Source organism: Anabrus simplex, chromosome 4 (genome assembly GCF_040414725.1).
Source record: "Anabrus simplex isolate iqAnaSimp1 chromosome 4, ASM4041472v1, whole genome shotgun sequence".
Lineage (NCBI taxonomy): Eukaryota > Metazoa > Arthropoda > Insecta > Orthoptera > Tettigoniidae > Anabrus > Anabrus simplex.
This window is the reverse complement of record NC_090268.1, coordinates 218,021,091-218,047,981: the sequence shown is the minus strand read 5'-3', so window position 1 is coordinate 218,047,981 and position 26,891 is coordinate 218,021,091. Positions and strand designations below refer to the sequence as shown.

At 42.7% G+C, this 26,891-nt stretch overlaps 1 protein-coding gene across 1 annotated transcript in view; it reads left to right on the top strand.

The window, feature by feature from the left end:
• Positions 1-26,891, top strand: part of LOC136872592 (inactive dipeptidyl peptidase 10) — a 782,685-nt gene that overhangs the window by 391,517 nt on the left and 364,277 nt on the right. Inside the window, exon 2 of the mRNA XM_067146389.2 lies at positions 9,300-9,413. Within this exon, the coding sequence (XP_067002490.1) occupies positions 9,321-9,413 (93 nt within the window). The 5' untranslated portion in view covers positions 9,300-9,320. The remainder of the gene's footprint in view (positions 1-9,299; positions 9,414-26,891) is intronic.

Sequence of the window (26,891 nt, the reverse complement as noted above, 5' to 3'; positions counted from 1 at the left end):
GATCATAGGCAATGTAATTCTAGTTATACAAGATTGTTTATATCGTGATCATAGGCAATGTAATTCTAGTTATACAACACTGTTTATATCGTGATCATAGGCTGTGCAGCTCTAGTTATACAAGACTGTTTATATCGTGATTATAGGCAATGTAATTCTCGTTATACAAGACTGTTTATATCGTGATCATAGGCAATGTAATTCTAGTTATACAACACTGTTTTAATCGTGATCATAGGCAGTGGATCTCTAGTTATACAAGACTGTTTATATCATGATCATACGCAATGTAATAGTTATACAAGACTGTTTATATCGTGATCATGGGCAATGTAGTTCTAGTTATACAAGACTGTTTATATCGTGATCATAGGCAGTGGAGCTCTAGTTACACAAGACTGTTTATATCGTGATCTTAGGCAATGTAATTCTAGTTATACAAGACTGTTTGTGTCGTGATCATAGGCAGTGTAGCTCTAATTATACAACACTGTTTTAATCGTGATCATAGGCAGTGTAGTTCTAGTTATACAACACTCTTTTAATCGTGATCATAGGCAATGTAGTTCTAGTTATACAAGACTGTTTTAATCGTGATCGTAGGCAGTGGAGCTCTGGTTATACAACACTGTTTTAATCGTTTTCATAGGCAATGTAGTTCTAGTTATACAAGACTGTTTATATCGTGATCATAGGCGGTGTAGTTCTAGTTATACAAGACTGTTTATATCGTGATCATAGGCAGTGGAGCCCTGGTTATACAACACTGTTTATATCGTGATCATAGGCAATGTAGTTCTAGTTATACGAGACTGTTTATATCGTGATCATAGGCAATGTAATTCTAGTTATACAAGACTGTTTATATCGTGATCATAGGCAATGTAATTCTAGTTATACAAGACTGTTTATATCGTAATCATAGGCAATGTAGTTCTAGTTACACAAGACTGTTTATATCGTGATCATAGGCAGTGGAGCTCTGGTTATACAACACTGTTTTAATCGTGATCATAGGCAGTGTAGTTCTAGTTATACAAGACTGTTTATATCGTGATCATAGGCAGTGGAGATCTAGTTATACAAGACTGTTTATATCGTGATCATAGGCAGTGGAGATCTAGTTATACAAGACTGTTTATATCGTGATCATAGGCAATGTAGTTCTAGTTATACGAGACTGTTTGTATCGTGATCATAGGCAGTGGAGCCCTGGTTATACAAGACTGTTTATATCGTGATTATAGGCAGTGGAGATCTAGTTATACAAGACTGTTTATATCGTGATCATAGGCAATGTAGTTCTAGTTATACGAGACTGTTTATATCGTGATCATAGGCAGTGGAGCTCTAGTTATACAAGACTGTTTATATCGTGATCATAGGCAATGTAATTCTAGTTATACAAGACTGTTTATATCGTGATCATAGGCTATGTAGTTCTAGTTATACATGACTGTTTATATCGTGATCATAGGCAGTGGAGCTCTGGTTATATGACACTGTTTTAATCGTGATCATAGGCAGTGTAGTTCTGGTTATACAAGACTGTTTATATCGTGATCATAGGCAATGTAGTTCTAGTTATACAAGACTGTTTATATCATGATCATTGGCAGTGTAGTTCTAGTTGTACAAGACTGTTTATATCGTGATCATAGGCAGTGGAGCCCTGGTTATACAACACTGTTTATATCGTGGTCATAGGCAGTGGAGCCCTGGTTATACAAGACTGTTTATATCGTGATCATAGGCAATGCAGTTCTAGTTATACAAGACTTTTTATATCGTGATCATAGGCAGTGGAGCTCTAGTTATACAAGACTGTTTATATCGTGATTATAGGCAATGTAGTTCTAGTTATACAAGACTGTTTATATCGTGATCGTAGGCAGTGGAGCTCTAGTTATACGAGAATGTTGATTTCGTGATCATAGGAAGTGGAGTTGTAGTTACAAGAGAATGTTAACATCCACGTACTCCATATAAAGTTCTATCATCCCTCATATTCCTGACTGAAGATGAAGGAGCCGCTGTTCCGAAACTGTGCTCCATTCACAGGTTCTACACAACGCTGAGGAACTCCTGTAATTGATAATTGCCAATAGTAAAGATACCGGATTCATACCAGTGTGTCGCCATTTCATGGCCCTATGCTTTAACTTACGACTTTAATATGTCTTACAAAAATCATCAAACATCTCCTTCATACGAGCGTATAAAATTGAAATATCCCGCCAAGAGCGTCTGTAGTACTCTCCATTTATTGGAGATATATGAAATGTTACATCGTACTTTCAAGTTGTGGAATTTTTGTTTTCTTGTTCTGAGGACAGAATATTACGGAACCTTTGAAATATGTTGAAAATGTGAATCGTGTTTATGCAACATGTAATATCCACAATTGGAACAAAAGCCTCGAAATCTATATCCCATGAATTCATTCAGAGCAGCAAGACGACAGATAATTGTGGTTAGTTGAGAAGCAACCAGTGAAAAGATTGCACATCCGACTCCTTCGCTGAGCGCTCAACGTTGACGCCTTCGGTTCAGAGGGTCCCGCATTCGGGTCGGGCATATTAATCGCGCCTTATAAATTCTTCTGGCTCAGGGACTGGGTGTTTGTGTTTGTCCGAACTCTCTCCTCTTCATATTCGGACAACACACCACATTACTAACAACCAGAGAAACACGCAATAGTGATTAGGCCTACATCAGTCACGAGCGAGACATCGGGAAGTGCAGACGTGTGAGTAAGACGAGGTGCGCAATATGGGAATAACGCTACAGCAATACAGGATGAGAATTGGAAGATGGCATGGTGCAAGAGGGAGTTGGAAGGAAGGTGGACCTGAGAGAGGGAGAGAAATTAGTGGTTATAAAGGACGGTTGGAGATTATGTTGTGTGCGGCGGTGATTGCGATAATGCTGGTGGTAGGAGGTATAGAAATGAACCCGGGGCCAAACCAGGGACCGTTCGGATGGGAGGAACTTGAAGAGATCAAGAGAGTGGTGAAGGAAGCGAGTAAAGGAGATGAAATAAAGGAAATGATGCAGGAACACCAGGCAAACCAAACGCAGGAGATGAAAAATTTTTATAAAAGAAGAAATTGGTGGGCTAAATGGTAAGGTAGTGGAGATAGAAGATGAGTTGGGGAGCTTGAAAAAGAAGGTGGTGGTACTGGAAGAGGAATTGACAGCAATGAAGAGAGAAGTGAGGTTAGCGAGGAATGAATCAGCAAGAAAAAATGTGTTTGTGTATGGTGTACCTGAGGAAGGAACAGAATCAAAAGTGGAATTAGTATTGAAAGTGGTGGACATAGTTTCGAACAAAATGAAGATAAACTTTTCTTAAGTTGATATAGATTATATATATATATAGAGTAGGAAGAAACAAGGGTCATAGGCCGGTGAAGTTAAGGCTAATTTCAACCCTGATGGCAGATATAATTCTTAGGAATGCTGGAAATCTAAAAGGATCGAACATTTATTTGAAAGCTGAGACAGAGAAAGAAGACAGGATGCGGTTGGATGTCTATAAGCGGCATATTTAGCGGGTTAGAGCTCAGGGATTGCGAACCAAAATTGTGGGGAGGTGTCTGGTAATTTCAGGCAGAAATTGGTCGCGATCGTGGACTCAGGAGGAACTGTCGAGGATGGAGAAATGTGAGGAGGAAATGAGTTGCAGAAATCGAGAGCAGGGCGACATCAGTATGGAGAAGGAAGAGAGAAGACGGGACTGCGGTGTCAGCGGTCAGGTGGCGGAGACAGCAGAGTCCTTGGTGAGTCAGAACAACCCAGGAAGGAGTGAATCAACAAGTAGGACACTAGACCGAAGTGAAGTGGATACAGGTAGTGAAGAGGTGACGGGAAGGGAAAGTAGTCAGGGTAGTGACTCAACCTCCCCGAATAAGAGAAATGCAGAAAGAAACCTGGAGAGAAAACAGGCGTTGAATAAGGCGAGATCGTTAAGTTTAAAAGATCTATGGGGTGGGAAAAAAGACTCTGGCACGGAAAAGGGGAAGATTGGGGGGGGGGAGAAGAAAGGGAAGGAAGGGGAGAGTGACGTGGTGGGGCCAAAAGGAAGAATTACGAGAAGTAAGGGGGGAAGTGGTGAAACGCAGAAGGATAGAGAGGGAGGGGGAGGAAATAAATAACTAGAGATGGCGATAGGGGTGCTGAATATTGAGGGGTTGAGGGGGAAGTTAGGGAATAGGGAAAATGTGGATCTAGTGAAAGATTTTGAGATAATTGCGCTAGTAGAGACGTGGTTAGGGAAAGGGGTTGAAATTACATGGGACGGTTATAGAGTAGTTAACGTGTTAAGAAAAAAATAGGGAGGAGAGGCCGAAACCCAGGGGGCATAGTAGTTTTAATAAGAAATGAGGTAGCGGAATGGGTGGAGACGTTACAGACTGGGGTAGAAGGGGTAGTGTGGCTGAGAGTAAAAATGGGGAAGGGGGCAGCGGAATCAATTTGTCTGGCACTGCTGTATAACCATCCGAGCGATTCAGTTTATGCTAACAATTTTTTTTGACGAATTGATTGAAGAAATAAATACAATTAAAGGGATATATGTAGAAGATGGGATGATCTTATTGGGGGATTGGAATGCGAGAGTGAGCAATAGGGTACCGGTGTACGGGAAAGAAGTAAAAGTAGAAGGGGAACTGCAAAGGAAGAGTAAGGATAATGTTGTAAATAGTTATAGAGAAAGGTTATTAGAGTTGTGTGCTCTAGAACATTTATTTATTTTAAATGGGTGGATGAAGAGGGATAGTGTGGGAGATTTGACGTATATTACAACAAATGGAGGAAGTGTAGTGGATATAGGAATAAGCTCAGAGATAGCGTTAAGGAGAATAATAAGTTTTGAGGTGTTAGAATGTGGGTTAACGGAACATATGCCTATCAAAATAAAATTGAGAACTTTAGTTGCTGATGAGAAGGGAAAGATGGAGGAAAGTAGGGAGAGATATAGGAATGGAGGATGGAAGTATCTATGGGATGACAATACTAAAGAGAAATTGGGACGGCATTTGAAAGAGGAGGGAGATATATTAAGGGTAGGAATTGAAAGGGCGGCAGAAGGGGACGACATGGATAGCGTGGTAAAATTAATAGAACTCCCTGTATGGAGGGTGGGAAAGAAAGTAAGGAGGAGGGTAGAGGGAAAAAAGAATAAAATGAATGGATGGTTTGATGAAGAATGCAGGAGAAAACGTGAGGTTGTAATGAGAGCCCTAGCGGAGTTTAGGAAGGAGGGTGAGCAAGAAAAGAGGAAGGAATATTGTAAATTGAGAAGGGAATATAAGGAGGTATTGAATGAGAAAAAAAGAGGATGGAAGGAGGCGGAAGCTAATAAAATAAATAGATATTGTAGAGAGAAGAAATTTGAGAGGATATGGGAGGTAATAAATAAGATCAGAAGAACGAAACCGGTGGGGAAGGGGGATAAAATAGGAGAAAACGAGTGGCTTAGGCATTTTAAAAGGCTTTTAGAAGGGGAGGGGAAATGGGTAGAGAATTAGACAAGTCATATATAAGAAGTGAATTGGAGGTAGGCATTACAATTTTGGATGGGGAGATAACAAGCCAGGAGGTAATTAGAGTATTAAAAATGCTAGACCCAAGGCTGCAGGAGGTGTGAACGATATTCCCGATAGTGTATGGAAGGAGGTTGGGGCAAATGAATCGATGTTGAGAGGGATCGTGAAGTTCTTTAATAGGTTGCTGGAAAAGGGGAAATTTCCTAGAGAATGGAGGAAGGGGGTATTATGCCCTATTTATAAAAACAAAGGAACTAGGAGCGATCCTAACAACTATAGAGGAATTGCATTCCTAGACTCGTTGTCGAAGGTGTACACAGGGGTTTTGGCGAATAGGATAACAAGTTGGGCGGAACAGTACGGTAGGATATCTGAGTTCCAAAATGGATTTAGGAAAGGAAGGTACACAGTCGATAATTTTTGGATTCTGGACACTTTGATTACAAAGTATGTGAGGATAGCAGGGCGCAAATTATATGTAGCAGCGATTGATTTAGAAAAAGCCTTCGATACGGTCAGTAGGGAGGCGCTATTTTTGAGACTAAGGGAGGTTGGAATGTCGAAAAAAATGAGGGTGGCAATACAGACAATTTATGAGGAAGTGTTTGTGATGATTAAATTGCAGGATGGAAGGTTGAGTAAGTGTTTTGAATCGAAGAGTGGGGTGAGACAGGGGTGTAAACTATCCCCGATATTATTTATATTATTTATAAATAATATTTTAGAGGGTCATGGTGGAGAGGCATGGCAGTGCCCTTGGATAGGAAAAATGGAGGTTCCGGGGTTGTTATTTTGCGGATGACCTATTGATTTTGGCGTTGACGGAAAGTGGGTTGCAAAAAGGGTTGGACAAGGTAGTTGAGTATACTAGGAAGTGGTCTCTCAAAGTAAATGCAAGGAAGACTCAGATAATGGTGTGTAGGAAACGGGGTGGGAGAAAGAATAAGGAAGTTTGGAGGCTAGACCAGGAAAAAATTAGACCAGTAGGAAAAATGGAGTATCTAGGTGTAATAATTAGTAAGAATGGTTCTTGGAAAAATCAGTGTAGGAACGCAAAATTCAAAGGTAGAGGAGCACTTGCGGTAGTGGGGGTTTTAGAGAAGAAATTCACATATGTTAAATACAAAATTCAGAAAACGGTGTTCAAATCACTGGTAATGGGCAAAATGCTATTTGGGGTCGAAGTAAGGGGAATGGAGGAGGGCAGGGGTGAACTAAACCAGGTGGTGGCGAAATTTAGTAAGATTATGATGGACCTACCGAACTGTACAGCCAATGCCGGCGCCAGATTAGTCTGTAAAGAATCGATAGAGGTTGAAATAGCTAAGAGGGTGTTTAAGTATTGGATTAGATTGGAGGAAGGGAAGGGCGGGGCATTAGTACAAGAAACGTTTAATTTTAAGAAAGGTATGACGAATGAAGTTTACTGGGTGAATAAGTACAAAAAATGGTTACAACAGGTTGGTTTGGGGAATATGGTGAGGCTTGGTGGGGGGGTTAGGAATAAATGGGTATGGGAAAGGATAAAGGGAAGACTACTAGATATTGAAAGACAGAGCTTAATAGGGGAATGTAGAGAGAGAGTCTTTTTATCAGTATTAAATAAATTGGTGGAAGTAATAAACCCGAAAACGGAGTTTGAGGGTAGAAGGGATAAGAGAGGTTTTTATTGGTGGGTATTGGGGGTTCCGAGGAATAGGGGATGGATAGGCAGTGAGAATAGTGATAGATGTGTGTTATGTGGAGGTATGTGGGAGGATCTGCATATTTTTAATCAATGCCGAGCTTTGGAGGAGATAAAGATTAAACTACTAAGTAAGAAGGAGCTGGATTTGATAGGGGAAAGTTATAAGATGACATCTTGGTTAAGTAGAGAGTGGGAGAAAGGAACGAATATAGCGAAATTCTTAAATGTCGCCAGAGCTAGATTTATAAAGAAATTGAGGGAGTAACAGGGGATGTGCAGATAATGTGGTTCTTGCCGAGGGAGGAAGGGGGAGGGCATTCTGCTCAGAGGAATGGATATCCGCCCTGAGCAGATGCGGGAAGGGGATGATATCAGAAAAGGGGGCTGTAGTGTTAGGGGAAAGGGGGTGAGCACCTTGCCCTGTGGAAAAGGTGATCCGCCTGGGGCAGGGTGTTGGGAAGTAGATAGGGAAGTAGTAGGATGGGAGGAGGTGATAGATTAATGACTTGAGGAATATGAGAGCAGAGGTGTTTAAGAGAAGATTTGATAACAAGGGAAAGACTGAGAAAATTAGGTAAGAGTTGAGAATAGGGGAGGTTGAGTTGGCTTGAGGGTAGTGTAAATTTAAGAAGCTGTTATATAGTTTAAGTTTACTGTGGATGGTTGTAATGAAGCTTAGGTAAAAGAAAAAAGTAGTGAGATGGCTGAGCGAACTAATGAACTTGGAATGGAGTACTATTTGTTTGTGTGTATATGAGGAGTAAAAAAAAAACAAGTATTTGTGTGAGGAGGGAGGATAAAGATGGTGTGTGTAATAGTAATTTAGATAGATTAAGGGGGACTGTAATTAAGGAGAAAATGTTGGCAGTATAAAGATTAAGTCTAACAGTTTGAGGCAAGTGTGGTGTTGCAGATTGTGAAGACTGAGTGAACTGATGGACTTGGAATGGAAACTGTCTGTTTGTGTGTAAGTGAAAAAAAACAATTGTTGATGTTTAAGTCTTAAGTTCAAGAAGGTGGGATGTAGTGGGCGGGAATAGTGCGAGAGAGGAGAAGGTGGCGTATCAAGGGAAGAGGGAAGGTAGTGAACTGACAATGAACAGAGAAGGTGTGACGTATATAGCGGAAGTGTGTGACAAGCCATGTGATGGGTCTGGTTTCCGCCAAGCTGGCTTGTCACACATGGTAGGTAAGGAATACATTGTCAGCAGGTGTAGGTGAGAAATAAGATCAGTTCTCACGTAGCGAGGCTGGTCCCTGCGATCAGCGGGTTGGTGGGCATGTATTCCATACCAGGGCTGACGCAGAGACCAGTCTACTATTTTTTTCTAGGTGGTTGGTAGGAATAGGGGAATAGGGAAATAGGGTAATTTGTAGTGCGGTGCTTCCTGCACGTTTGCCGGCTATCCGCGTGCGTGTGGGAGGACACTGAGTAGATTTAGAGGTAAATAATTTAGCTAAGTAGTTTTAGGAGAGATGTAGTGCCTAGTGTTTGTTTGTTTGTTCTTTTTGTTTTTGGGTTTCGCTCTGTCTGTCTTTATTACCTGTAAAGCCGATGGTGTATTCTAGGGTGGGTAATAAAGATATGTATGTATGTATATAAATAAAATCGTAACGACTGTGTGATTAGGCCTACATTCCTCAATATAAGGCTGGCATCAGGAAGGGCATTCGCTCGTAAAACAGGGCCAGATCTACATGTGCGACACAGATGTGTGTAGAAGAAGAAGAAAAAGCAGTAAATAACTTCAGGGAATGAATCTACAGCATCCTTCAGTGGTTCAGTTTGGTATTACGGGTTGAGTTCTGAATTATCGTGAATAGTTTTAGTGGTTTTTTAAGTGCTGTCGTATAAAGACGTAGTCTTCGACATTCTGAGGGTCTAGAATCAGAATCTTTCAAATATTTTACCGGTATTACATAACATGTTTGTTACAATATTGTAGCATCCTTGAGTTGTACTTTTCATTTACAGAATTCTCGTCTATCCTGGAAGAAGTAGTCGAGTAACAATGCGATAGTTGACCAAGTATGTATGTTTATGATATCTTCCTTTGTTCTAGGACGCTGGATAGAGTGGCGCCATGCACGCCAACGTGGGCGTGGAGCGCAACTCGTGGCGGCTGCCCCCGGATGAGACTGTACAGGTGGCCGACCCGCGCTCCAAGAGCGTCGAGGTGAGTGTCTACGCTCTATCTAAACTAGCATGTCGATCAAGATTTCACAGCAAATTCCTTTGACGCTTATGTGCCCCTTGATCCTGAGGGACGTGCTGGATTGGCCTCGGAATTTGGCGAGACTAACAAGATTCCCCCAAGTAGCCTGAGAGGCGTCTGTCCTCATTTTTCTTCATTTCTATTTCAACCTTTCCTTTGCTTTCTTAATTATTATTTCTCTGACTGTCTAGAAGAATGTTTGTTTCCTAATGAGTGCACGTGCGTGGAGGTTTAATCCTCCCCCAATCACAAGTTTCAGGTCGAGGAGAGGAGAGTAATCACTAGCAGCCCATCTTGAGATACCGGGCGACCTCTGGCGTATTGAGCTCTCGTGTCACACTTCTCTTTTTCTTTAAATTTAAAAGGGCGATACCCTCTAAACAATGTCTGAAACTAAGTGTGGAGTACAAAAGTGACGGACGGCTGCCTCGATTCCTGGTTGACGGAAGGAGTTTATTAGACGAGAGTCATTAATGCAGTCGAGGAAATTCTTGGTGGTCAAGTCGACGTGATACTAAAGCTTCGCGATGGATCCGTACTTAATAAGATATCGACGGCTACGTAAGGCTAACATGTTCGGGAATGTGAAAGTTAACATCTAGAAGCATAAATCACTGAACTCCTGCAGTGGAGTTATCTTCCGCAGAGATTTGATTCAAGCTTCCGATGATGATATGGTTGTCGGGGTGTAACCGACTTGTAGAGGTTAAAGAAGCGTGTCGGTGATAAGCTACTCGATACGGGTGATTTCATCCTAACCTCCGAAGCCTATACCTTTCCCGAACGTAAAAATGTTGCAGTGTACCGTCCGACTGTACGCCCGTACATTCCAGCTCTAATGAGGTATTTCAGCTGACCAAAATTTGGCCACACCTCATTGGGATGTCAAAGTTAGACAACCTGTAAGATGTGTGGGAAAAGTGAGCATGCTGGTGTCGACTGCACAGGTGTGCATGCTCCAATCCCGGCATTCACGAAGCAGACAGATATACAGGTGATCAAAACGCTGAATAAGCTATCTTATCCAGATCCAGGAGAAATTTCAAATCCATGGCTGCTTCGGAGTTCTCTGTCTCCTTCGCTGTAAACGTCACAAAAGTACGCATCATTCCACAAAGCTGTGTAGCAGTTACAGGTAAACTGCAAGCATCGAAAACAAGATGGACTAAGTAAAGAAACTGGAAATCTCAGGAACGTACCAGAAAGCCAACACGTTCGGCTGGGAAGTCTGTTCCAACCAAGGCGGGGGAGAAGACTTTCCCAACTAGGGATGGGAAGTCTTTCAGCCCTCCTACCAATGCCCATAACAACAAACGCTCTCCTTAAAAGTTGGAAAATTAGTCTTCTCTAACCCGATCAGGAGTCACAGCATCATAAAAGAAATCCGGCAACCCATTCACGGATGTCTTCCAAATAATAGTGAGACGGTGAGTAGGAGTTAGGGGATCCGGTGCCTTACTAGTGAATATATTTTTCTCAGAAAGAAGGCCCACCGTTCCCGAGCAGATGGCTCACCATCCACGGAGTGCACGGTCGCCGTGTCTCTCTCTTGTGAAGAGGACACTCATCATCGTGGATGGTGATGACAACGACGCCAATGACGGCGGAAAACAGTAGATAGTTGGGAAGACAAGCAAATGTGCTAATTTCGTCACCCTGCTCATCCACACAATGGCACAATTCCAGTGGAACTCCAATAGTTATCAGTGTCAGGTCTATGCAGCCAGAATAGTCTGTCTTCAGGAATGTCGCCTGAGGCCTGGTCAAGTCAAACTATTCTGAGGTCCGAGTAGCAGCGGACGGCGGGATGTCTGCTCCCTACTCTAGTCCGTTCCGATATCTTCAGTGAAGAAACGCCGCTATTAATTCACCTGCAGGCAATTGCAGTTCGCGCTCTGTTGCCAGAAAATGATAACGGTGTGCAACGTGTACTTGGATGATGTTCACATCCATGAACTTGAAGCTCTGGTTGTTCATTTACCCTCTCCTTTCCTCTTTCTGGGAGACGTGAACGCCCGTAACACCCTCTGGGATACTCCGGCTTCCTGCGCTAGGGGTAGGATTGATCAACCAGTTCGAATAATAAATAAATAACAATGTTATTTGCTTTACGTCCCACAAACTACTTTACGATTTTCGGAGACGCCGAGATGCCAAAATGTAGTCCCTTAGGAGTTCTTTTACATGCCAGTAAATCTACCGACACGAGGCTGTGTATATGAGCACCTTCGAATACCACCGGACTGAGCCAGGATCGAACCTGCCAAGTTGAGGTCAGAAGCTCAGCGCCTCAACCGTCTGAGCCACTCAGGATGGTGACCAGTTCGATCGTTGCGTGCTCAAATTAGGGGAACCTACACACTTCAGCAACGAACACCTGGATGTCATCTTGTGAAGCCGTGCGCTAGTTCCTCTTTGGCACGTAAACGATGACCTCTGTGACAGTGACCATTTTCCAATATTTCTCACGCTCTTGAATCAAAGACATGCCGAAGTACCAAAGCGCTGATTACGTCAGCGGGCAAATTGACCAGAGTTGCGCAGCGATGGTCGAAGAAGTGCTGGGGTTCTGTTGACGATCACGTTTCTTCCATTACAACTAGAATTCTGGCTGTTGCAGAGGAAGCAATACGCTATTCCTAGAAAGAGGTTTCTTGATTCGAGAGAGTTAGAAAGCTACCTGGAAAAAGTATCTGTCTTCCATTACGGCACATACTTCGTCATCACAAGTGTGGATCAAACTCAGTCGTATTGTCGGAGTACAGAGCACCCCTCAGTTCCCGGAATCCCCATTATTGGAGATAAAGTTACGGTTCCCTCACTCATTGCAGATCACATTGCGTTACACTTCGTAGATACGACTCCGCATCCCTGCCTATCAAGCACGGGTCAGAGGCACACCATCTCTCCTCCGCCCCTAGCGCTTCGTGCCTTGCACAGCGCAGTGCTGGGACACGGTTCGTGGACGGGAAGAAATTAACAATCAAATGAGTAGCAAGAGGAGCTCTGGTTCGGGGTACACAAGCAGTGAACAGTAACTGGACCTATCTATAAACAAGGGAACAGTATACTAGCCAAAGTGTTTAATGTTATTTTGGAATGGAGGCTATGATCGGTGGTTGAGAGGAAGTGGGATGAAAACTAGTGTGGTTTCAGACCACAGAGCGGCTGTCAGGATCAGATTTTCAGTATGCACCAGGTGACTGAAAAATACTACGAGAGTAATAGACAGTTATGTTTATGTTTCGTAGATGTAGAGAAGGCAATTGGGATTAAGGGAAGATTATTAGAAAACGCGTTTATGTTGACAATTGGATTGCAGTGAGAATTGATGGTAGAATGAGTTCTTGGTACAAGGTACTTACAGAGGTTGGACAAGGCTATAATCTACCACCTTTGTTGTTCATACTTTTCATGGATCATCTGCTGAAAGGTATTAAGTAGCAGGGAGGTATTCAGTTAGGTGAAAATGTAACGAACAGTTTCGCCTATGCCGACGATTTGGTTTGATGGAAGACTGTTATGAATGCCTGCAGTCTAATATTATGGAACTTGAAAATAGGTGCAATAAGTATGATATGAAAATTATCCTTTCCAAGACTAAAATGATGTCATTAGGTAACAAATCGAAGAGAATTGAGTGTCGGATTGGTAATACACAGCTGGAACAGGTATACCATTTCAAGTATTTAGGATGCGTGTTCTCCCAACTTTTTTCACGTCACACGAACACATCGAAGGTTTTCGATGACGGAAGAATTTGAGGGTAGCGGCCATGGCCTTAGTTAAGGTACAACCTCAACATTTGCCTGGTGTGAAAATGGGAAACCACAGAAAACCATCTTCAAGGCTGCCGAAATTGAATTTCGAACCCACTATCTCCCGGATGCAAGCTCACAGCTGCGCGCGCCTAACCGCACGGCCAACTTGCCCGGTCCTAGAGAAACTAGATGTTTCGCTCGCCCCGCTCATCACACGCTTTGTCGGTGTCCAGCTGACAAGAATAACTTCCTGCTAACATTTATAGAACGAAAATGGAACAGAAATCGAAGAATGCGACTCCAAACTCCTTTCAGTTCATTTGTTGTGTATTTTGAGAAAACCTAATAAATGTGTCGAGAAGATGAAATGCAGTGACCACCATTCCTCTGCCCTCCAAGGCTGTCAGATACGCGTGATAGGTCTGTGCTCGCCAGGCTTCGGTTTCGGCGAATGAACTCCAGAGAGCCATTGAAAAGAACACTACTTTCTTTTTGTGCAAGCAGACCGTGCAAAATGTCTACTATGTGGACAGGTATAATATAAAAGGCCACTACAAAACAGAACATGCTCATTCGCATGATACTGTTCTAGGGTTGAAGATAATATTTTTAGGAACTCAATGAACAGTCAGTGTCACAAAACACTAGAACACTGCATAAAACGTTTTGAATTATGCATCGCGTTTTACTGAATGAATAACAAGTATTTTACTTCTCTTGGCGGAAATTCTGTCATTTCCATCCAAGAAATTGTAGATCGTAGCTTGCACGCTTCAACCTTGTAAATTATCTTCGTACAGAATGACACACATGGACTCTATCTGGGGATCTGCGAGATAAGAATTAAGGGTGAGGAACATTTTATTTTGGACTGACTGTACACCGTGGCACGTGTTTGTTTTCTTCGAATGCGTATTGCAAAAGTGATGCGTAAGTGGATGCGTGTCTAATTGACAAAGGTCATTATAAACAGGGTCTTAAGTGATGAAGACGTCAGGTTAGCCGTCAGGAAAATGTAAATCATGCTCAGTAGCTGCTAGATTACTGCGTGCTTGATGTTCAATTTCTTGCTGTTGAAGAGAACAGCGGTTGAGTTCTCGTTTCGGTTTCGCGGTCACCCTTTCTTTTAAACAGTAGTGACTGGTTGAATCCACGGCTACATTTAACTGAACTTTAATTTACAGTTGGCTGAGTTATCAACATCAAGGTCTCCGTTTCAGATGCATCCTCTATCTCGGAAAATGTATGTCAGTACACTGTACGTGAGTTGGCGTCAGGAAGGGAATCCCGTCTTAAAACAGCGCCCAGTCTGCAGTTCACACCGTGGGTATCTGAAAAGTGGTGGAGGAAGGAAAAGGAATAAATACTCTATCCACCTCCACTCGCCTCACTTGACTCCACGCTTTATGCACACCGCTTCATCAGTCGAGTTCATTCCTAACTTATCTCCTCATTCCGAGTAACCTCCTGACATTGTTCCTACCTACATGTAATTAATCTCATAATGGAACCGTACTGAGGATAATATATTAAAATTATAAAATTCTTTTATTAACAACCACCTACTCAATACAATATAATACACTCATTGAATTATAAAATAATCATGAGGTGTCTTAAAAATGGCTTAAATAACGGAACATGTTTCGTTCGGCATTGCGAACATCATCAGCCGTTTGTACAAAGACTAAGGTCAGGGCCCTGAACTTACGTGATTAAAATTGTTAAAAGAATAACAATGTCGTAATAAAAAGTAATATGATAACATTAGACTTGATTAGTAACAGTATGTACAGATCAACAGCAAGAATTTATGGTGAAATGCATTGAACGATGGCAGTCTGTGGAGTTAAAAACAATCCTGTCTGTACCAGCAATCATTCTCGCTACTTTCATGATTATTACTTCTGACTTGCGAATAAGATATCCTAAGTCCACCCAGATGTCATTCCCGTACAACGAAGTTGGTGGAACAACAGACCGGTGTAAAGGTAGTTTTGTCCGGGAGCTGATTTCCTTCTTGCAGAATACTGTTGATCGCAACTGCGAGCACACTGCATACGCTTTGCTGCACTTTGATTCAATCTCACTTAGGCCCTACTGACAGAATACTCATTCCCAACCTGACATTCATTTCTCTTAGATTTCTTCCTACTGATATCACATTAGTCTTCAAATTACGCTCCTTGCACATATTTTCAAGTGTCAAGGCTTTCAGCACAATCTACCATTAGAAGCAGGCCTACATCTGGGATGAATGCTATTGTTCCTGCTAAGTACAAAGCTCAGTGTAAGTTTTCATGTGTTTGCACTTTACAGTACCTATAATATTTTCCACATCATACCTTTATTTTCGTGTCTACAGCTCTTTTATTGTTTCATTAATTTACTTTTCAAAGATAAATATTGAATTGTAGAACTTGTGAGCTGACTTACCACTCTCTAAGACTGGCATATTAATAAACAGTCTGTGTTGTAGATGTGGTTGAACAGCTTCGAAAGGAGTTAAAGCAGTCTGCGTTTATTATCACTGTATAGAACTCTGTTTACATGGACTATGTTTCACCACAGAGTTTCATGTTTCTTCAGAACTTCTTTAATTCTTTCTTTCTGCTTCTTCCGCTCATTCTTCCTATTGCTGAACTAATTAGTTTCCCTTCCACTCCACTCGTGAGATGTTGCGAGAAAGCTCAATTCGTTCTCCTGCCGGCAGCGAACGTTCCTTCTCTCTTTTACTTTTAATCGATACGTCGTGTACTGGGAGTGTCTGTGACTGTAATACTCTTCTTCTCACCTTTTCTCAATTACTTTGGGTCGGAATTAAATGTGAATAAAGTACAGCCGCAGTGCACTCGAAAGTAACTTTCAACGTATCGGATGGTGTTAAGTACAGAGAAACAACGGGCGACTTGCGCGCACTTAGATCCTAAGGCACAATAGGAAGGGTCCCACTGGTGTCCTGTGTTTTTGTAACCATGGCAAATAGGTCAGTAGCGTCATCTCTACGTTGCTATAAAAACGAGTAAGTAGCCTACTTGGTGGTGATTTCGACATCGATCGGCAGTCAGTTCCTCTACGCTCACCCTCAAACCTGCCACACATTCAGTCGCCACACTGAACAGTTTTCCTATCACTGTAACTGTTTAATTCCTTCAAAATTGTTTTCTTCGCGAAAAATACCTAATTGCAATATGGTTGTCTGACGAGAAGTCGCTTGAATGCGGGGTAAGTATATATAGCTGTTGCTCATGCGCCAGTCCAAATCTCAAGGCCTGGCAATAAACATCTGCTCCGTCCGCGGTGACCCTTGAGAAGTGAGGTGCTGTCGTGAAGTTTGAAAGTGGTGGAGCAATCGTGTCTTAGTTACATACAACCTGTGACAATAAAGTTCGGTGAATGAAGTCAGAACGGTCGATCCGGCAACACTGGCGACACGCAACGCTGCACCTGCGTAGCAGCAGGTTTTGACCACCTCCTCCCAACGTTGTTCAGTTGAGCATCGTGTGTGTGCCGTGTAAGACCTGTTTGACACAGTGCGTGTTTAGTGGGTTGGTTCTGAACTGCGAACAGGAACATGAACGCCCAAAAAATCAATGTACAGTTTTGTCTCAAGCTTGACAAGACACCGAAAGAAACACATGCGATGCTGGTACGTGTTTATGAGGATCAAGCACTGTCCTGGAAGTGTGTGTACGAGTGGTTGGTCCGTTAACGAGGAGGCCGGGGAAGTGTTTCTGACAACCCCCGTAGCGGAAGATCAGCGACCGCCGTCAGTGACGAAAACATTGAGAAGGTGAGGACATTAACCACGAACGATCGGCGATTAACTGTGCGCATGATAGCAGATGAACTGTAGATTAACCGTGAATCCGTGCGATAAATCGTTACCCAGAAGTTAGGGAAGAGGAAAACGTGTTCGCGTCTTGTACCACATCACTTGACTGACAATCAGAAACAGGCACGTTTAGAGGATTTTGTTGAAACGGCGGATGCGACACCAAATGTCTTGAACTGTATCGTCACCGAGGATGTAACGTGGTGTCTCAGTTACGACCCTGAAACGAAACTTGAACATCCCCCATACTCGCCAGATCTCAATCCTCCAGACTTCTCCCTATTCCCACGACTCAGAAGAAAGAGATTTGACGATATTCCTGACATCCAAGGAAACGTGACGAGGCTTTTGAATACTATCCTAAAGGAAGCTTTCTTGCAAAGTTTCTAGGACATGGATCGCCGATCGCAGCAGTGCATAGTTATGGGAGGTGAATATTTCGAAGGGCAGTAAGATCACTATCGTGCATTGTTCATCTATGTTGATAGTACAGGACTATTCATGAACTTTATCGTCACAGGTTGTATTTACTGTATGTACTGCATAGCGAACAGGTTGATAATGCATATGCACTGATTACGAGAACTCGCATTGTCTGTCACGACTGATGTTTTTAGCTAAGAGTTAGTCGTGCCGTACTTACAAGCTGCCGCAGACACTCGCTCTCGATTAAAATTATAAAATCCTTTTATTAACAACCACCTACTCAATACAATACATTACTAAAGCAAATTGTAAAAAAGTATTTCACCTTTGATGTTCATAGTTTGCACTAGCTGATGTAGCCGTGCTTTGCTACGTAATTCTGCATTGTATACAGAATTCTAGGTTAGGTAGTGTACACGTTGTGAGGACGATTGTATAAAATTGCATAGCTCTTAACATTACCGAAGAAACGCGACAGGGAAGTCACCAAACGTCTTTTCTCATATGAAGACTGGGTCGGGGAATTTTAATTGTAATAGTAGGCCCCCTTGCCTACGATCAGTTACAATCAGGTTTGGGAGTTTTTATTATAATGGCAGACACTCACTCGCCACCTGCCGTTTTACATCCTCAGAAAGATTGCCTTAGAGTTTTCCCCAACTGAAATAAACATAGGTGATTACAACGACGTCAGTAGAAATGGCGCGATTAAAAGGATTGTTTTCATATGAAATACTCGATTAAACGAAAAACCACACATTTTCTTACTTTTAATGAACAGTACTGCGCTGCCGATCTAACAGTCCCAAGTTCCAGAGCTGGAATGACCAAGCCGCAGATTGCCGTGATCCGTGAACACTCTTCGTCCTTTTTTCGGCGGTGTGTGTCTGTGTGTTGAATAGTGGAGAATCCCAGGACAAAAACTACTCGTTTTACTAATCTGTTTCCTAAGAGTATCCGACGAGTCGGAAAATCTCAGTTCACTACACTGGCGGGGAAAAATCTATTTGACTTAGAGGCAATTTTTTCCTCCAAGCCAGAGAAGAAATCCCCTCTTCACTGCTAATTTGGAATAAAATGAATACAGAATTTAATAAAAGTGAAGAGGAAGAAGCTTTACTTGAGAAAGGCTCTTTCCAGGGTTGAATTTTGAGTTATTTAATGAATTGTGGTGCTATAATTTGGAATAGGCCTGAATTGTAATTCTAGACCAGGTCATACTACTACTAAGTGAGCCTCTGCCTTAGGCAGCACGTTAGAGTAGGGATCGAATAGCTGGAATATTATGATGAACCAGTGTGTTACGGATCAGCAGTATCAGAAAATGTGTGAACCAGAGCAATGACATGCTCGGTACGCAGCAGTAATCCCATCTATCGGAGTTGAGTGGCAGCATAAGAGACAAACAACTACACCACAAACAATGGTCAGCGCAATGTTATTGTCGATCAATGTTCTGCGCTTTCGTTATGGTACACTTTCACATTTAGTTTTCTTCCGGCTCTGAAATACCGGTCTTATCATAGTCCGTACGGTAAACCTGAATAAAACATAAATGATCGGAAATTGTATTCTCTATAACTTTTGTTATGTAGTACTTTTCGCTAGGACCAATAACAGAGGTATTTAAAAATTAAATTTTAGGCGCCTTCCCCTAAACTACAATTTAATCCTGGATGAATAAAATTGTTTATAGCTTAGACTGTAGTTTCTTATTCCCCGACTCTATGTACCGATTTTCATTAATTTCTTTTAACCCATTTTCTCGTGGCTCGGCTTTTATATGGACTTAGCAACAAAAATTCATGTATATCTGTATTATCATAGGCGGTACGGTAAAAATGTAAGTATAAGACATAAATGTTCAGAAATTTAATTATATATATATATATATATATATATATATATATATATATATATATATATGTAGTATTTATTGATAGGACCACTAATAAATATTTGAGCATTAAATTTTAGGCCTTCCCCTAAACTACCATTTCACTCAGCGTGAATAAAATTATTTATAGCCTAGATTGTAGTGACTCATCCCTCGACTTTACATACCGATTTTCATTAAATTTTCTTCAGCCGTTTTCTCGTGATGCGTGTACAGACAGACAGACAGACAGACAGACAGACAGACAGACAGACAGACAGACAGACAGACAGACAGACAGACAGACAGACATACAGACAGACAGACAGACATTACGGAAAAGCAAAAAGTGCATTTCCTTGTTACTGTGGACAGGACCGATACAGAAATACCATTCTTTTCAAATTCTGAGCGATGTACAGACAAAACTTTTATTTTATATATATATAGATATAGATGGGTCTTCTGCTGAAAGATATAAAACTGCAAGGAGAGATTCAGTTAGGTAAAAATGTAGTAAGCAGTCTGGCCTATGCTGCTGACTTTGTCTTAATGCCAGATTGTACCGAAAGCCTGCAGTCTAATATTTTGGAACTTAAAAATAGGTGCGATAAGTGTATTATGAAAATTAGCCTTTCTAAGACTAAATTGATATCAGTAGTAAGAAATCCTAGAGAACGGAATGTCAGATTGGGGATACAAAGCTGGAACAGGTAGATTATTTCGAGTATTTACGATGTGTGTTCTCCCAGGGTGGTAATATACACTGACTGACAGAGCAAATGCAACACCAAGAAGGAGTGGTTAGAACTTTATGCCAATTGCAGGGTAGACTGACGTCACTGAGGTATGCTCATGATGTGAAATGCGCCGCTGTGCTGCGCACGTAGCGAACGATAAATGAGACACGGCGTTGGCGAATGGCCCACTTCGTACCGTGATTTCTCAGCCGACAGTCATTGTAGAACGTGTTGTCGTGTGCACCAGGACACGTGTATAGCTAAGAATGCCAGGCCGCCGTCAACGGAGACATTTTCAGCAGACAGACGACTTTACGAGGGGTATGGTGATCGGGCTGAGAAGGGCAGGTTGGTCGCTTCGTCAAATCGCAGCCGATACCCATAGGGATGTGTTCACGGTGCAGCGCCTGTGGCGAAGATGGTTGGTGCAGGGACATGTGGCACGTGCGAGGGGTCCAAGCGCAGCCCCAGTGACGTCAGCACGCGAGGATCGGCGCATCCGCCGCCAAGCGGTGGCAGCCCCGCACGCCACGTCAACCGCCATTCTTCAGCATGTGCAAGACACCCTGGCTGTTCCGATATCGACCAGAACAATTTCCCGTCGATTGGTTGAAGGAGGCCTGCACTCCCGGCGTCCGCTCAGAAGACTACCATTGACTCCACAGCATAGACGTGCACGCCTGGCATGGTGCCGGGCTAGAGCGACGTAGATGAGGGAATGGCGGAATGTCGTGTTCTCCGATGAGTCACGCTTCTGTTCTGTCAGTGATAGTCACCGCAGACGAGTGTGGCGTCGGCGTGGAGAAAGGTCAAATCCGGCAGTAACTGTGGAGCGCCCTAACTCTAGACAACGCGGCATCATGGTTTGGGGCGCTATTGCGTATGATTCCACGTCACCTCTAGTGCGTATTCAAGGCACGTTAAATGCCCACCGCTACGTGCAGCATGTGCTGCGGCCGGTGGCACTCCCGTACCTTCAGGGGCTGCCCAATGCTCTGTTTCAGCAGGATAATGCCCGCCCACACACTGCTCGCATCTCCCAACAGGCTCTACGAAGTGTACAGATGCTTCCGTGGCCAGCGTACTCTCCGGATCTCTCACCAATCGAACACGTGTGGGATCTCATTGGACGCCGTTTGCAAACTCTCGCGGTGGTCCTACATCCTACTGAGTCGATGCCGTGCGCATTGTGTAACCTGCATATCGGTTTGAAATAAACATCAATTATTCGTACGCGCCGTCTCTGTTTTTTCCCCAACTTTCATCCCTTTCGAACCACTCCTCCTTGGTGTTGCATTTGCTCTGTCAGTCAGTGTAGAAACTGAGACTGAATGCAGGTGCAGTAAAGCAAATACAGTGAGATCGCAGTTGAGATCAACAGTACCAGGTGTATGCATAAGTCTTCTCCGGTTTCACTAAGAAATGGTGCCAGAGAACAGTACGCAGCGTATGAATTCTACAGATACGTCAGTTTGTTCGTCTGACATTAAGCTACCAACACACACAAGTTTAGTCTGTGTTGTATCGTTCAGTGATCATGTCGACGTTTGTATCTGAAAAAGAACGCATTGCTTTTCTTATTTAATCAAAAGAAAAAGTCTGTGTAAAGTCATCGTTTGTGGTAGAAACATATGGTGAACACGCTCTATCGATTAGAACATGTGAGACATGGTTTCGACAATTTAAACGTGATTTCAGTGTGAAAGGCCATGATTTGTGTCTGGTGGGACCAGAGCGGAATTGTGTATTATGAACTCTTGACTCGGCAAAACCGTTAATGCACAACGCTATCGCCAAAAAATGATTAATTTAAATCACTCATTGATCGAAAGACGACCGGAATGGGCAAGAAGACATGGCAAAGTGATTTTGTTACACGACAATGCGCCATCACACATAGAAAAACCAGTGAAAGGCACCTTGAAATCGCTTGGATGGGACTTCCTTCCGCACCCGCCGTACTTTCCCGACCTGTCACCTCTTCGCATCAGTGCGGCACGCGCTCAAAGAGCAGCACTTCAGCAGTTTCGAGGAAGTTGGAAAATGGGTCGACACATGGTTTGCCGCAAAATACAAGCAGTTTTTCTGACATGGTATTCATAACTTACCTGCACGATGGGTGAAGTGTGTAGAAGCAAATAGCCAATATTTTCAATAAACAAAAACTGAATTTCCCTTTAAATTTACAAAAGAACAGATAAAACTTATGCATACACCTGGTATTCACGGAGGAAACCCTCTTTACATTGGTCAGCTTTTAGACCGACTTTGCTTTACTGGAGTGAAAGCTGGGTAGACTCAGGATATCTTATTCATAAGCTAGAAGTAACTTGGTCAGCTTTTAGACCGACTTTGCTTTACTGGAGTGAAAGCTGGGTAGACTCAGGATATCTTATTCATAAGCTAGAAGTAACAGACATGAGAGCGAGAATGAATGCTGGTACAAACACAGGGGGGGGGGGGGGGAGAGACAATAACAGGAGGGTACTCAGAACGAGGAGATAAAGGATAAATTAGGAATGAACTCGATGGATGAAGCTGTACGCGTGAACCGGCTTCGATGATGGGGTCATGCGAGACGAATGGCGGAGGATAGGTTACTTAGGAGAATAATGGACTCTGTTTCGGAGGGTAAGAGGAGTAATGGGAGAGCAAGATTTAGTTTCTAATGATTTAAAGATAAGAGATGGAGACGGAAACAAGGCCACAGAACTAGCGAGAAACAGAATAATTTGGCGGCGATTAGTAAATTCACGGAGGCTTGCAGACTGGATGCTGAAAGGCATAACAGTCTATATATTAGGATACATGGGGATTACTTTCAGATTAGTACCCAGAACATATATTAGGAGCAATATGATTCACTTAGCTCCTGTGACCGGGCGAGTTGGCCCTGCGGTTAGGGTAGCTCACCCGTCAGCTTGCATTAGGGAGGTAATTGGTTGGAAACGCACTGACGACAGCCTTGACTATGCTTTTCCGTGGGTTCTCATTTTAACACTTGGCAAATGGTGGGAGTGTACCTCAATTAAGGCTGCGGCCGCTTTCTTCCCAATTCTAGTCCTTTCCTCCCTCATTATCGCCATAGGACCTATGTGTATCGGTACGACGTAAAGCCAATTGAAAAAAAACAGAACTCCTGTGAAATAATGCAATGCCGACATGTAGCCTGCTCCTTCATATTACACCACGTCACAACCAGCAAGCATTCTCCAGAAAAATGAGTTGAATTGTGCCTTCACCTGTTGGTCTGACGGATTAATTCCAGAGTGGTCTTACGCCGTAACCGGAGATGGAAGCAGGGATGTCTTTGTCAAACAAAGGCGTATTCACAACAAGAAAGCTGGAAAGGGGAAACAGAGAACTGCCAAGCTGCCGCAGGCAGGAGCAATTCTATCCACTGAGGCCTCTCAGACCTGCAGCGTGTTTTGTCGACCATGGATAAGTCTGTGCGACCTTGCTTAGTTAATCCCTGTCCGGCCTTATCTTCCCTACATTTGCCGATATTTTCATCCTTGGATGTCTCCGACCTCTTCCATTCTTCCACGGATTAAGAAGGTGTGCTTCTACTTCTTTCTCTAGGATGTCGTCAACTATCTCGGTTCTGCGTTTTCTGTTGTGAGCTGCCGATATCTTGAAGTACCTGCCTACACCTCTCTTTCCTTGCAGAAGATATATCTCCTTCGATTTCTCATGATGTGACTTTGTGTCGTTTTTACAGTTCCCAGTACTTCCTTATTCTTTCTCATCCTTCAAAGGATCTCTGCATTTATGACATGATCTCTCCGTTACACTATTTTATACACTTCTCATATTTTATTGAGTGACTTTGTTACTGTCCATGTTTCAACACCGTGATAGGGAAGAGAAAGCATCATAGCAGCGGAGACGTAACATTTCTGTGGTGAAATTTAACTCATGACTTTCCTGTGCGAAACTTCACTTCATCCGAATTATCCCATTGATCCTTAACGATGGTACCGAGATATGTGCATTTTCGAACTTCTTCAACAGCTTTCTGGTCGATTACAAAATTACATGTAGGGTAAAGATTTGTTTATGACCGTAACTTTGGATGTCAGTAGCTAGTTAGTGCCCGACTCGTTGGCTGAATGGTCATTGTACTAGCCTTCGATTCAGAGGGTCCCGGGTTCGATTCCCGGCCGGGTCGTGGATTTTAACCTTAATTGGTTAATTCCAATGGCTCGGGGGCTGGGTGTTTGTGCTGTCCCCAACAACCTGCAACTCACACACTACACATAACACTATCCTCTACCACAATAACACGCAGTTACCTACAAATGGCAGGTGCCGCCCACCCTCATCGGAGGGTCTGCCTTACGAGGGCTGCACCCGGCTAGAAATAGCCACACGAAATGAATTAAAGTAGCTAGTTAGTGACGTAACGTAAACTTTATGGGCTATCAGAAAAAATACAGTGTAATCCGCATATGGAGCGTTGTTTATGCAGCATCTGCTTCCCTGAAATATTCTGAACTACTGTAGCTGTTACCCACGGCTTCGCTCGCGAGGATTTCGTAATTTGATAAACATTAATTTTTCTCGGTACTGCACTGAAAATTCCTAAAGTATAAAAACTCACAGAAAAATTTCTTTTCATTTAACTCAGAACCTCTTTGTAAACCACGTTTGTGGGTTTGCCTTCTGGGTCTAATATGACCAGGCTACTGGCAGAGCTAAATCTGGAATATTCGAAATGGAACTTTAGATGTGATAAACAGTCCTCTTTTAAGTCGAAAAAAAGAAGGGTTTCTTTATTTCTAAAGGAGATTCCAAATACCAATTTTCACGTCTGTGACATCTTAGCTTTTGAGATATAAGAGTATCCTCATCAAGAGAATTCAACTCCTTCTTCACTTATTTTTGTTCTCCAGCTTAAATTGATTTTCCGAAAACAAAAAGTTCGTGTTTCTTTATTTTTAAAGGAGATTACAAATACCAATTTTCACGCCTGTAACATGTTACACTAAGTTTCTGAGATATCCTGTAGATATAGTCATTTTAAAAACTACCCCACTCCTTGGCTGAGTGGTCAGCGTTGAGGCCTTTGGTTTACAGGGTTCCGGGTTCAGTTCCGGGCTGGGTCGTTTTAATCGCGTGTGATTAATTCTTCTGGCTCGGGGACAGGTTTTTTGTGTTTGTGTCAACACTCTCCTCTTCATATTCACTCAGCACACCACATTACCAACCACAACAGGAACACGCAATAGTAATTACATCTCAACACATAGGGTTGGTGTCAGGAAGGGCATCCAGCCGTAAAACAGGATAAAATCCACATGTGCGACACAGTTCCCACCCGCGGAAAAGCGGTAGAAGAAGAAGAAGAAACTTTTTTTAAATTCATCCGCTTTTTAAAATTCTTTTCGCCCCCTAAGTGGATTTTCCAAAAAAAAAACTGTGTTTTTTGGCTAGGCTTTACGTCGCGCCGACACAGATATGTCTTATGGCGACGATGGGATAGGAAAGTCATAGGAGTTGGAAGGAAGCGGCCGTGGCCTTAATTAAGGTACAGTCCCAGCATTTGCTTGGCGTGAAAGTGGGAAACCACTGGAAACCATCTTCAGGGCTGCCGACAGTGGGATTCGAACCCACTATCTCCCGGATGCAAGCTTACAGTCGCGTGCCCCTAACCGCACGGCCAAATCGCCCGGTCATTTATTTTTAAAGGAGATTCCAAGTACCAGTTCTAACGTCTGTAACAAGTTAGATTTTTGAGACATATTGTAGATAAGCTCGCTGCTGTGGAATCCTGGAGCTGACCTTGCCATGGTTACGGCAGTTCATTTCTTTATCCGATTCCTAGAGCATGGATAGTATGCTGCCAATATCTCTATAACGGTTGGTTTTAGGGCCTTAAAACGTGGTCTTCATGTCCGTAGGGCTTACCGAGTTTTTTTCTTTGCGTCAAGGGGCTTAAATTTAGCTTTGTCTCGTCCTTGTACGACAAATTCGATATTTTGCCTATATTAGCCTATTATTTTTATATTCCCCCCCCGTGCCCCCCGCCCTCGAATTATTTTAAAAATAAAATACAGCCCATGTTACTCATTGACCATGTAGCTTTCTAAAGGTGAACTAATTTTTAAAACCGGTTCAGTAGTTTTTTAGTCTATCCGTTACAAACAAATATACAAATCTTTCCTCTTCATAGTATTAGTATAGACAGATATTAAATAAATACACCCCACCGGATATGTTCATCTTCCGTATTCTCGCCCAGCTGTATTTCACCTTATAACAATGATCAACACCATTACTTTTCTTACAACAAACACGAACCATCCTGACTGCGGGAAGTATGGGAATCGAACCTTTCATTGGCTTCTGCCAAGACAACCATAGCCTCTTGGAGTGTCGTGGTGGTGGTGAGAGCAGCAGGTTAAAGGAAAAGCTGAAGAAATAAGAAATCCACAAGAAGAAAGGAAATAAACAAACGCAGACGTAGAGCAACAGTATTTATTATCGGAAATTTTATTGTTCCGGTAATGAGACGGCGAGTGTGATATTATGTCATTAACATTCGTAATTACGGCATGCTTTAAGTTCACCACGAAACGATACATTTGCTCACTTACTGGAAGTTCTCTGTGGTTGTTTTTATTTCTTGGTGGGTAGAAACGACCTACCTAATTAGGCGGACAAGATGAGATTTTCAGGATACTCCTCTCATTGGATGTATTGCACGGGTATGCTATCTCAATCTTCATATTGCTGTTGAGTAACGAGCGGGAGTGTAATGTGTTCAACCCACGTCCTTTACCATCTCGGCTAAGCAGC